This window comes from Polypterus senegalus, chromosome 14, assembly GCF_016835505.1.
Source record: "Polypterus senegalus isolate Bchr_013 chromosome 14, ASM1683550v1, whole genome shotgun sequence".
Taxonomy (NCBI): Eukaryota; Metazoa; Chordata; class Cladistia; order Polypteriformes; family Polypteridae; genus Polypterus; species Polypterus senegalus.
The window spans coordinates 50,340,181-50,353,089 of record NC_053167.1 but is presented as its reverse complement, the minus strand read 5'-3'; the positions used below and the strand labels follow the sequence as shown (position 1 = coordinate 50,353,089).

Here is a 12,909-nt window from a genome sequence, read left to right as displayed (position 1 = left end):
ACTTTAGGACTGTAGGACACAAAATCAGGCAGGTTTAGACATAGGCAGAGTTTGGTGACTAAGTATTACATATAAGAAGAGTACTATATGTTAAATTTGCATTTATTTATTCAGTTATTCAATATGAGCCCCCACTGAGTTTTGTTATCTCCATTGCTAAAAGAAACATTAAAACTTTTTCTTGGCCATCAATACTAACAATGCTGGTTAAGTAAGAGTTAAAACAAGTATGAAAATGTATGCATAGTCTGATAGTAAAATAGTATTGAACATTTTATGTACAATGATATACACTACTAATACATGTAATTAAGTTCCATTATCACTGTTTTGTCAATTGAATATAGCTCATTGTTTACAAACAATATGTAAAAACAAAAAAGTGACAGCAAAATCTTTGAATTGACTAAAGAATTTAAAAGTGCTCCAACTATCAGACTAGCTAAGCAAATCTCCAAATGTATCTTGAGTTTTTATTTTCATATTGAATAATAGCAAATATTATCAAAACATACATGAAAACATCTCAAATTACTGATGTCTCATGGCCCATATATTATGTATCCAGTCACATGCTCATAATGTCCCAAAAAGATGTATGTTGGCTAAAATATTACTTATACCACTAAATATTTCTGTAATTTTCTCTTCTGCACAATAGTGGAGTGTACAGACTTTTGAATTAAAGGCCTGCCAATCAGGAATTTTACCTCCATTCATGCTTTAAAATTTTTTTCTAAGAAATCACTACAGGCAACTCAAAGTAAGTAAAATGTAAAATAAAATGGTTATTTCTGGTTAAAGTATTCCATTCAAAGAAAATGTATAACATTGCACAATATAAACTGTATTGATATTTGATTTTTAATGTGCAGTTTTATTTGGCAAACAAAAATGCGTGTAGTTACAGTTAAAACCTGAATTTCTGGTGTCCTCAGGAATAGTATGTTAAATTCACAAGTGTTAAAGGTTATTATAAACAAGCAGCATGTAGTTCAGAAAACAGCCTAATAAGAGCAAACATTAGTTATTGCAGTAATTTATAAAAACTAATACAATTGTTTGATAAAGAGTGTAGAGAGACATACTAATCAAGCAATGAATGTTTAGAGGCATAACCACTTGAACTACCAACAGTGGAATTATCCTGTAGTAAGAGTGAAAGATAGGCAAGTTTTTATCACAGTATTCTTACTTAACATGCCATCTACCAAAATGCTGGTTATAGAGCTCCCTACTTTAAGTGTCGGATATCATAGCTTTTATCAATGTGCTTATTGTTGACCTAAATAGAATTTAAAAAACTTTTTTCTTAAATACTGTATAGGGTATATTTAACAATGTATTTTTTTAACATGTTTGTGGGTATTAGAATGCATGTTATTGTAAGGTCATGTGCATTTGTTTGCAGAGTTTTATTAATAATTGGTAAGCTTATATTGCTTGTGTATGACATAGCATGATAAAAGCATTTGCATCAAAAATTGATTTCTTTATCACTGCTTTTCTTCTTCTGTTCTTGCTGCCCTTGACCTCTTCAGAGCACTCCCTTTCTCACATTCATTTGGGTAAGATGAGTGACCATAGTAGAATGAAATGTTTCTTCTTTTAATAAGATATTATAATTAAATATTTTACTTTTCATGTTTAATTGTACATTTCTGTGGAACTGTGTGTGCATTTCTGTGGAAGTGTATGTTTATACTAGTTTATTTGTTATTACAAGATGGTAAGCAGGTTAACTAGCCTGGCCATAAGTTATTAGATTGTGAGCAAAGGAGCTGATTGCCTGGAAAGAAATGGTTACAGCACTTTATCATTAAACAACTGGAAGCTTCACTAGAACCTTTTCCTTGCTGCATTAATTTGTAACCACAGTGTCTGCCATAAGTATTGGGACAATGATGTCAAAATTGATTTTTACATTGTTTGCTCAAGCTGTGGTGTTCCAAGATGAGTATACTGTATATGAGAAAAGTACAGAATATCATTTATTTCTGTGTTATATGCTTTAATGTTTTAGAGCATTACACTTATTTGCATTTCATCTCCCATTATCATATATTATACTCAAATAGCAGCAGTTTATTTACTTGTTGTTAAGTGTTTCCTTAACTAGTACAAGAGCAATGATTGCACCATATCTTGATATATTTATATTTTGCCCTTTCTTAGCTTAGCTCGCAACTCTAACCTGCTCAACCGGAAGAACTGCTTGTTTTACTTAAAATTAGAAAGGAAAACAAATCCACTTACAAGAAGTTCAAAATTTCTTCGAAATCTAGCGGACAACACATTAATTTAATGTTGTTTTGAATTATTTAAGAATGCTGAAGCATTAGTAACCATTTGTCCAATAACTTTATATTAAATCCTGTTATTTTTGTACACTCAAGAAAATTATTTACCAACCTGTTGGCTGTGGCACCGTTACGGGTGGCCATAACGGACCCCAGACAAAGCCCTGCCCCAAACCCTCAATGCCAAATGCAGCTGAGATGATCACCCTCAGTTCACAGCATACGCATTGCAGGTGGATGATAGTTGATGTCAAACTAAACCCCATCCAGCTTTTTGGTGATTACACTCGACTCACAGCAGCAGAATCGCATGTGGATCACGGCCTGGACAACCTCACATACCCCCATTCTAACAATCCAGCTCAGTTCACCAATGAGGGAAATCAATGATGATCTTGCTTGACTCATCTAACACTATGCTGAGCATGTGGGTCCTGACTCTAACCTGCTCCACTTTGACTGTAATTCTCAATTTACCAAGGTGGGGGCCATTCCATGCAGATGATTGCTCTAAATTCAATTAGAGGCATCCCCACTGACTGCAAACTCACTAGCAAAGAAAAGGAAAAAAAAAAGGTTTTGACACCACAAAGTTTTGAAAACACTGCTCTGGAAGATTATTGAAATGTATATTTGATCTGATTTGTGTAAGATGCTGTATGTCATATCTTGTTGGTTTGTAATTTGATCATTGTAACACAATCCTTCAAATCAATAACATTTAAAAAAAAAAAAAAATCATGAGAGCTGGTAAAAGTCCAAATGGAATTTGCTCAAAAGGCGAAAGATGAAGTAGCAGAGTCCTGGAAATTGTTTTTACACATGTGACCAAGACATTATCGGAAGATAAAAATGGCACATTTGTTAACAGTGTTGTGAACTGTGTATGCATATTTAGTTCTGAAACTTTTTTTTTTTTTACTTTTAAGTCATATACCAATGACTGTAGTATCAGATTTACTTTGGAAGTGTACAGAAACATCTTGGACTACCTTTGTCCAAGAAAATGTCTTTAGGCTCATTGGCCAGCACTTTATCGTGCAGTAAAGCCATAAGCCTAAACACACTGCTGATGCCACAAGCAGTTCATCACAGAATACGAAGGTGGGAGAAGGAAAATTTAAACCAGTCTTTTCAGTTTCCTAACCAAAGTTCTATTTAGCATTCTTGTCACTGTAAGTGGAAACTGAAGTAAAAATCCATCCAATTTTACCACCACGCTTCTCTCAAAGCGGTCGGGTAATGAAAGTGGTTGTAGCAAGTGCTTGGAAACCGTCTCAAAAAAAGAGAGAAAATATTTTGTTGATTCAGTCTTCATACAGTTATTGTGTACAAATGTCAAGTTTTATATTGCTTCTGAAATGTACAAAAATGTTACTTTTCTTAAATAAAGCCATATATGCTCAAAAAATTCCCACTTACATAAACTGATATTCTGTAATTTGCCTCATATGCCCCTTAAATCTGCAATACTTGAGTAGAGTCAAAATATTAAATGGGATACATTTACTTAATACTTAAGGTGGACACTTTAAGCCTGCTAAATGTGTGTATTACTTCTGTTAACTTTTGCCTAATTTCCTACATGTTGATAACACTTGATTCTGTCTCTCTTTAATGCATTCCAAGTAGCAGTTACTCCATTCGCCATTCAATAAGTATGCCTGCTATGAGGTAAACATTAAACAACTATTTCAATTTTGATTGCTCGTCTGAATGCTGTGCTGAGTAGATACAGTATTTTAAAAATAGGTACATTGATGTAAATGGTGGTTTTAATTTTTAAGCAAGAAGTAAGGCTGTTGTAGTTTACTACTTGCTAAATATTTATATAATGTCTATAGTGGGATCATGTTAATGTACATAAATGTGATTTTTCTGTATCATAATAGCTTGGATAAATAAAATATTTTGTTTATCTTTAGAAACTCTGCAACGTTTAAGTCCTTTGAAGACAGAGTTGGAAGTATAAAGGTAAGTTAAGCATAAGGTACACAATTTTTTTAGTACTATTGTTTTGGAAATGTAATCAACTTTAAGATTCATATTTTTGTTTACTGTAAAGTCCAGGATGCTGTGTTAATGCTACAGATAGGGTTATCATATAAAAGGTCATTTAAAGTTGTGCCCATATAATTTACATGCTTATGACACTAAGGAGGTAAAATGACCAACATGAGTTTGTTTTCCCTAGGAAGCAGAAAAAAACTGAGACATTGAGTTACAAGGTACTTACCTAATTGGTCATCAATAATGTGGGGAGAAAAAAATGTGTTTTTCAGTATTCTTTCCAGACAATAATAAAGATTGCTCAAAACCTTGTCATGAAATTATTCGCTGAAATCTTTTTATAAAAGAAATTATTTTAGACATTGTGTGCGATCAGGGTTTAGATTAGCTGTTACAAGATACAAATTTCTACCTTGCTATATTCACACATACTGCATCACACACAGTTAAACTGTTTTCTTCACTGCTTGGAAGTAATGCTGTAAAAAGTTTTTTACAATTGTGAATGATTTTTTTTTAGTAATAATAACAAACTTAGTTTGGTTTGTGAAAGTGAATAGGTTTTTGAGCAGTTTATTAGAGATCTTGTATTGAACAAGATGTCAAACGTGATAATCCATTAACACTAGAATTACCAGAGCCAATGAGGCATGCACGGTAAGCACTGAGAAAAGAAGAATGTTCTTTGCTCAACTTGCAGAGGAGCTTCGTCGTCGCTTCTTACAAGAAAAGGTGATGGATAAAGCAAAAGAGGATGCAACATCGACAAGCTTCTGTTCCAAGACTGTCGCTTCCCACAGTAAAGCAACTCAGTCAGTGTCAGGCGCCTCTTCAGTGTAATAGTAACCACAGCACAGAGAGTAGTGTTTACATTGCAACAGGTACACATGTCCTAAACGTAGAAAGGACGGTCCTTGCGTGTGTGTGTGAATTGTTAACATTTGAATCTGATAATTGCATATAGCGCGGAACTGACCTCTCTGTACTGTGCTGTCCTCTGCATGTCTTAGAATACAAAAGAAACAGTACTGTGCACCAAAATGTGGACACTAGCAAGATCGAAAAAAAAAAAAGGATTTTAAAAATTGGAAGCGCAAGAAGGCAGGCGAATTAATATGAATAATGTTGCATTAGTGCCACAGTGTTTTCCGAAATGTACTATACATTTACATGTACTATACATAAAATGAGTTATTTCACATCATGGGCCATAAGGTGCATACTATTTTAGCGTGAGAAACACTCAATAAAACTGAATAAAAAAAAAAATTTCAAGTGATGGTGAGATACGAAGAAGGCAGATTCACCAGCATTTGTGTGTCAGCTTTTACCCCTCCAGATCAGAGAATTTCCAGTTCCATTGTCTCAAAACACCACTCACATCTACAGTTATGCCCAGTTTTAGATAAAAAGTAACCGTGTCAGATCTGGGGTGGGGGCGTGGGGACATTGGACATTATATGGTGATTGTGACTGAGAAAAAAAGAGTGAATAAAATGCTAACTTTTACAATTCCTATAAATTTACACTGGCTGTTACAGACACAAATGAAATGTATGTTTTTATTGTACAGTAATCCCTCCTCGATCGCGGGGGGTGCGTTCCAGACCCCCCGATAGGTGAAAATCCGCGAAGTAGAAACCATATGTTTGTGTGGTTATTTTTATATATTTTAAGCCCTTATAAACTCTCCCACCCTGTTAATATTATTAGAGCCCTCTAGACATGAAATAACACCCTTTAGTCAAACGTTTAAACTGTGCTCCATGACAAGACAGAGATGACAGTTCTTTCTCACAATTAAAAGAAAGCAAACATATCTTATCTTCAAAGGAGCACCGTCATAAAGGAGCGCGTCAGGAGCAGAGAATGTCAGAGAGAGCGCTCGCAAAGAAAAGCAAACAATCAAAAAATCAATACATGCTTTTAAGTATACAGAAGCACCGCGATAAAGTGGCATTTTGTAGAGGAGCGTCCGTGTCCTCTGTGCAATCAGCCCCTCTGCTCACACCCCCTCCGTCAGGCAGAGAGAGTGAGAAAGATAGCAAACAAGCACAGCGCTGGAAGCATATCTTATAGCATTGAGGAGTTTTAATTAATATGCAATACATGCTCTGATTGGGTAGCTTCTAAGCCATCCGCCAATAGCGTCCCTTGTATGAAATCAACTGGGCAATCAAACTGAGGAAGCATGTAACCTAAATTAAAAGACCCATTGTCCGCAGAAAGCGCGAACCAGCTTAAAAATCTGTGATATATGTTTAGATGTGCTTACATTTAAAATCCACGATAGAGTGAAACCGCGAAAGTCAAAGCGCGATATAGCGAGGGATTACTGTATAATAGTAACAATAAGAGCAGCTCACTACTCAAAACAGTAAATTTGCAGGGGAGCTGGTTTCAAACTCGCGACCTTTGGGTTATAAGTTGACAGCTCTAACTGCTGCACCATGGAAGCTGTAATATTGTAGTTGTCCTTTTTATGGAAGTGTTTATTTCATATTTGGCCATGAACATTTACATATTATATAGTTCATGTGTACATTTTGTCATTTATAACTAAAACATTAATAACGTTTCTGTTTTAACGATTTGTTTACATAGATTGTTTAGACACAAAAAGCACATCAAGTTATTTCCCCTTACAATTCTGAGTAGCTCATTCCCAGATAATCAAGGCAGGAACTGGGAGAACTTCTTGGTTGTTCTGAGGCGATGCGGGATGGTATAAGGCTGCTTGGGCTTATCGACACAATTAGAAGACAAAAGAGGCTGACTGAGAGGTGCGAAGGGATTTAAGGTGGTCCGGAATTACGAGTTTTTTCGTTGGCTGTGGTAATTCTAGTGCTAAAGAATGACCTCTATTGTTTCCAATATCAGTTGTTTCCGAGAAGCTGGACTAATGATGACACATTAAGTACAACCCACAAAAGCAAAATTGTTCACTTAACACTGCTTGGTGTCTGAGTGTAGTATATAGTAATATACTGTACTATTCACTATGAATATTAATTTTAGGAAAATAGAAATACTATAAATGTATTATTTCTTTTATTACTCCAAGATGTAAGACAACAAATGTTATTAGTCCCCAAAAGCAGAATCACTTAAATATACTTCTAAGCTGTTTAAAACAATTAAAATGGTCAGTCAAAAACACATGAAACCAAAATCAATTACCCAGATTTTCATTGCTTCAGTAAATTCTTTTTAAATCTACTGAGTAATAATATATAGTTATTTTCCTTTTATTTGATTTGGAAAATAGCTAAGGTATGATATGATGCATGAAAGGTTTTGTATCCATTTTATCCCAGAATTTATATATTGTTGTACAGTGCATCCGGAAAGTATTCACAGCGCATCACTTTTTCCACATTTTGTTATATTACAGCCTTATTCCAAAATGGATTAAATTTATTTTTTTCCTCAGAATTCTACACACAACACCCCATAATGACAACGTGAAAAAGTTTACTTGGGGTTTTTGCAAATTTATTAAAAATAAAAAAACTGAGAAATCACATGTACATAAGTATTCACAGCCTTTGCTCAAAACTTTGCCGATGCACCTTTGGCATTTTTGAATATGATGCCACAAGCTTGGCACATCTATGCTTGGCCAGTTTCCCCCATTCCTCTTTGCAGCACCTCTCAAGCTCCATCAGGTTGGATGGGAAGCATCGGTGCACAGCCATTTTAAGATCTCTCCAGAGATGTTCAATCGGATTCAAGTCTGGGCTCTGGCTGAGCCACTCAAGGACATTCACAGAGTTGTCCTGAAGCCACTCCTTTTGATTTCTTGGCTGTGTGCTTAGGGTCATTGTCCTGCTGAAAGATGAACTGTCGGCCCAGTCTGAGGTCAAGAGCAGGTTTTCATCCAGGATGTCTCTGTACATTGCTGCAGTCATCTTTCCCTTTATCTTGACTGGTCTCCCAGTTCCTGCTGCTGAAAAACATCCCCGCAGCATGATGCTGCCACCACCATGCTTCACTGTAGGGATGGTGCCTGGTTTCCTCCAAACGTGTGACGCCTGGCATTCACGCCAAAGAGTTCAATCTTTGTCTCATCAGACCAGAGAATTGTGTTTCTCATGGTCTGAGAGTCCTTCAGGTGCCTTTTGGAATACTCCAGGCGGGCTGCCATGTGCCTTTTACTAAGGAGTGGCTTCCGTCTGGCCACTCTACCATACAGGCCTGATTGGTGGATTGCTGCAGAGGTGGTTGTCCTTCTGGAAATTTCTCCTTTCTCCACAGAAGACCTCTGGTGCTCTGACAGTGTGACCATCGGGTTCTTGGTCACCTCCCTGACTAAGACCCTTCTCCCCCGATTGTTCAGTTTAGATGGCCGGCCAGCTCTAGGAAGAGTCCAGGTGGTTTTGAACTTCTTCTACTTATGGATGATGGAGGCCACTGTGCTCATTGGGACCTTCAAAGCAGCAGAATTTTTTCTGTAACTTTCCCCAGATTTGTGCTTTGAGACAATCCTGTCTCGGAGGTCTACAGACAATTCCTTTGACTTCATGCTTGGTTTGTGCTCTGACATGAACTGTCAACTGTGGGACCTTGTATAGACAGGTGTGTGCCTTTCCAAATCATGTCCAATCAACTGAATTTACCACACGTGGACTCCAATTAAGCTGCAGAAACATCTCAAGGATGATCAGGGGAATCAGGATGCACCTGAGCTCAATTTTGAGCTTCATGGCAAAGGCTGTGAATACTTATGTACATGTGCTTTCTCAGTTTTTTTATTTTTAATAAATTTGCAAAAACCTCAAGTAAACTTTTTTCAAGTTGTAATTATGGGGTGTTCTGTGTAGAATTCTGAGGAATAAAATTAATTTAATCCATTTTGGAATAAGGCTGTAACATAACAAAATGTGGAAAAAGTGATGCGCTGTGAATACTTTCCTTTACTTCCTTTTACTTTTTACCTGTTTCGTAAGTAATTTGGTGGCCTGAAAAGTGGTAGTAGGAGGGCAGAGGTAACAGTGGCTCTCTGTCTCTGCCTTCTTTAGGGGTAAATCTCTACCAAGTTAGAGAACTGCATCTATAAAACTTTAGACCCAGCATTCATATTCTGTAGGAATTAGGTGGTAATGTACAGTAATCTTTATGCCTGCTTTTATGTCTTTTTCCTGTTGTATGTTTCATTTTAGCATTTTGCATCTCCATATGTTTTTTAAAATTAGATTTTAAGTAATAATAGGTTGAACTTGAAAATGCCTTATATAAGCTATTTATTTGAAAGAGAGAAAAGACTAGTAAGGTTAGTTAAGTTTTTTTATACTTGTCTGCAAACATGCCTAAAATCATATTATTCTCTTACAAAGTAAACAAGTTACTCTACGTTTAAGACTACAGTAGTGAGTTTAAGCTGTTCATGTAATGGTATGTTAAGATATTGGTCTGTTTTTAGAGTGCTAAAGGCTTTTTTAAATGGTTTTCAGATACTGTAATCCTGCATGAGTGGATTTAATTTCAGACTACACTTTCTTTTTTTTCTTCTCTCATAAAATCCAAATTCAAAAACTGTGTTCATTTAAATCATTATCAATCATGTATATAAAAACAAAAATCATTATAAGTGTATTTTTGGCTTTAGATAGAATTTAACGTTCAGGTTTAGTTTTTTCCTCTTATATTATTCATTATTGTGCTTGCAGTTAATTTTTAGTTGTGAATTTTTTTTATCTGTAGTTCTGTCAATGAGAAAAATCAGTTATTTACCCTTGTTAGGTGGGTAGTATCACTATGGTTATTATTGGTATATTGCCTGGTTGCCACAAGTCTTGGGACGTTTATTAAAATTATGTACAATATTTAGGTAAAGAATCATGAGATAAGGTTCCTGGCAGTATGTTGGCTAATTCTAAATATGTAAGGGTATCCATAACTGTTTTATTTTGTTTCTCCAGAGTTTGATTGCAGGAATCACATTCTATAATATATTTTGTAGACTTTCAGCTGTGCTTGTATTTCAGATAGTGTTAAATTATTTAATATGGTGTATGTATACTGGAAAACTGAGTCCAAATCTTTATAATGCATATGTTTATAGCTTGTTTTGTCCAGGTTATAGTATCATTTAGTTATCAGAATCCTGTCTTTGAAAAACAGGTGATTTAAATGAGCTCTACGTCATATTTCCTTAAATTTTCAAGACTAGGAGTTTATTGAGAATTGTAGAAGAAACAGTGTTGGTGTTAGAAAAATTAAGTCTCAGTATGCATGAAAATTATTGTTCCCATTTATGCTTGCATGTACTTTAGTAAACACAATAAATAGAGATATCTGGTTACAAAAGTCAAAGGGTTGTCCTGGTATCACTTGAAATCACACACCTCTAGAAAGGTACATTATTTTTCCATTCAGTTAGGTTTGTCAAATGTCTGTTTTACTTCCTGTGGTACTGTGTGTATGTTTTATTTTTTTATTTTTTAATAGTAAGTTTTATAAATTCTTCATTTTAAAATTTCCATTGTTTTGTTGGTAATGTTTAATAAGAAAGATGAGTGTTTTTTTTTTCTTTTTCACCACTGTAACAATGTTTCTTTGGACACAGATTCTTCTACTGATTGAGAGACAATCCAGTGTGGTGTCAAAGAATTGAGACCTTTATTCTTGCTTGACTCAAGTGTTCTAGTGTTTATTGGAATTAGCCTATTCCTGACTGTTTCATTTTATTTTGCAGTCTAAAGTTATTGGTGGCAAAGAAAATGGTGAAGAGGTGCATTCTCCAACTGAAGAAAAACCAATGCAAGACAAGGCTCCTTTCTAAACCACTTATTCTTCTCTCCTGCCCCAGCCAAATATCTGTAAAACTCCGTTATCACAGAAGCCCTTGCACTTAACATGTAAACTGCACCATATCCACAAAAGTACAGCATGTGCATAAGTTTAATTTTACAGTGCAGATATTAGTCAGGACAGTACAAAAGCTTTCACTAGAGTTATAAAATCTTTGATAACCATTTTTTTCTAACAAATTTTACACATTACAAAATGTTTTTACATAAATTTTATCATTGCACTGCCTTATGGCATTTATATGTGAGAGCTTAAATGCATAAAGATGTTACACTATTTTGTACCTTAAAATAATGTTCACATTAATACACAAACTCTAATTTTTTTTTTTACATGTAGTAAAAATGTGAAGCCAAGCTTTTATGTATTAAGATGAGAATGTGGAATCAAATGTCTAATGTCTGCCTTATCACTTTATCTAAACCTGATTTTTTTTTTTTTTTAAATAAGTTGCTCAAGAAATGAATGCTGCCAAAATAAATAATGAACATCTAATTAAGGAGAAACAAAAATTTTAACATTGGTTATTGGTGCATGATTTTGTGCCATATAATTATTACTGTATAAAGCATACAAGAATGCAGTAGTGTTGAACATTTTGTTTCAAAATTTAGGAAACCTGATGAATATCACTTTTTGCAATGTGTATTTAGTTAACCAACTATATAATCTGGACCTTGATTACTCAAAATATTCAAGTTTAATGGAACTTGTATAATGTTAACATATTCACAGGGCTGAAATATGTTTTGGTAATTATTTGGGTTGCAGGAAAGGGAAATCCTACTTTTTCATCAAGGTATTAATTTACATAGTACTTTAGCTTTTTTTTTTTTCTTTTTTCTCTCCAGGGTTTTTTTTTCTTTTGCTTTTCAACGTAAATGAGAAAATTTAACTGCGTTAATCCTTATATTTAAAAAAAATAACTTTTTAAATATTTTAAAATGTATACACATATTAGACTATTTGACTGTGAGGTGTAACTGCAGAGATTATAAATTAGTACTGAAGAACTATAAGGTCATATTTCTGCTTTTATAGCTGCAAATTATAAACTTAAGACTAAAGCAGACTGGGGTGCTTATGGGTATACCTTTGTAATAAACCTAGAAAACATAACTATAATATAAATATACCGAGGCACAAGAGATGGGAAGATAGTTGGTGTAGCTAGATAAAAAGGGATCATTGTCTGTGATACATACAAGTGGCACATTGGAAGTTGCATTTTCTTTAGAATGTTTATGATGAAAAATTATCAATAAAGCATTCCTTTAAAAGTCTTTTTGTTTTGTCTTATTTAAAAGATCTGCCTTGGCTGTGCCAGAGAATCTATATTAAAAAAAATAAAATACATTTTGACCTTCAATGCCTGTAAAGGCATTCTAACATTTTACTGATACCTTTATATTTTTTAATTATAAATGTAGCCAGTTTTATGAAGCATGCTTTGAGAGTCAGCTAATAAGGTTTCCAGATGGGATATGCCAAAGTAATTTCATTGTTTACTCAAGTTATCTACTTTATATCAAAAATGATTCACTTAGTGTTCTGTGTGTATTTCAGTCACTGACTAAAATGGCCAGTTCAATGGATTAAAACTGCTGTGTAAACAGTGATACTGGGCATTGTTCAGTTTGTGTTAATTAGTTAGTTTGGAATTCAGTTTTTAGAAAACCCACAGATAACCATCCAAAGATGTCTCGTCCCAAGAGTTTTTTTATAATAGAGAGAAAAGACTTTTTTTTTCCGGCGACAAGACACGATCTTTTGAAGAGAGACAGTT

The 12,909-nt window shown here is 34.6% G+C and overlaps 1 protein-coding gene across 8 annotated transcripts in view; it reads left to right on the top strand.

The window, feature by feature from the left end:
• LOC120515199 (tumor protein D54-like) overlaps positions 1-12,406 on the top strand; it is an 83,532-nt gene extending 71,126 nt beyond the window's left edge. For 4 of the 8 annotated variants that reach the window (XM_039735954.1, XM_039735952.1, XM_039735951.1 and 1 more), the window contains 4 exons: positions 1,542-1,568; positions 3,933-3,974; positions 4,226-4,274; positions 11,008-12,406. In XM_039735954.1, the coding sequence (XP_039591888.1) occupies positions 1,542-1,568; positions 3,933-3,974; positions 4,226-4,274; positions 11,008-11,094 (205 nt within the window). In that variant the 3' untranslated portion in view covers positions 11,095-12,406. The remainder of the gene's footprint in view (positions 1-1,541; positions 1,569-3,932; positions 3,975-4,225; positions 4,275-11,007) is intronic. The other 4 variants (XM_039735955.1, XM_039735956.1, XM_039735953.1 and 1 more) reach the window with 2 other exon arrangements.
• Positions 12,407-12,909: the final 503 nt, after the last annotated feature.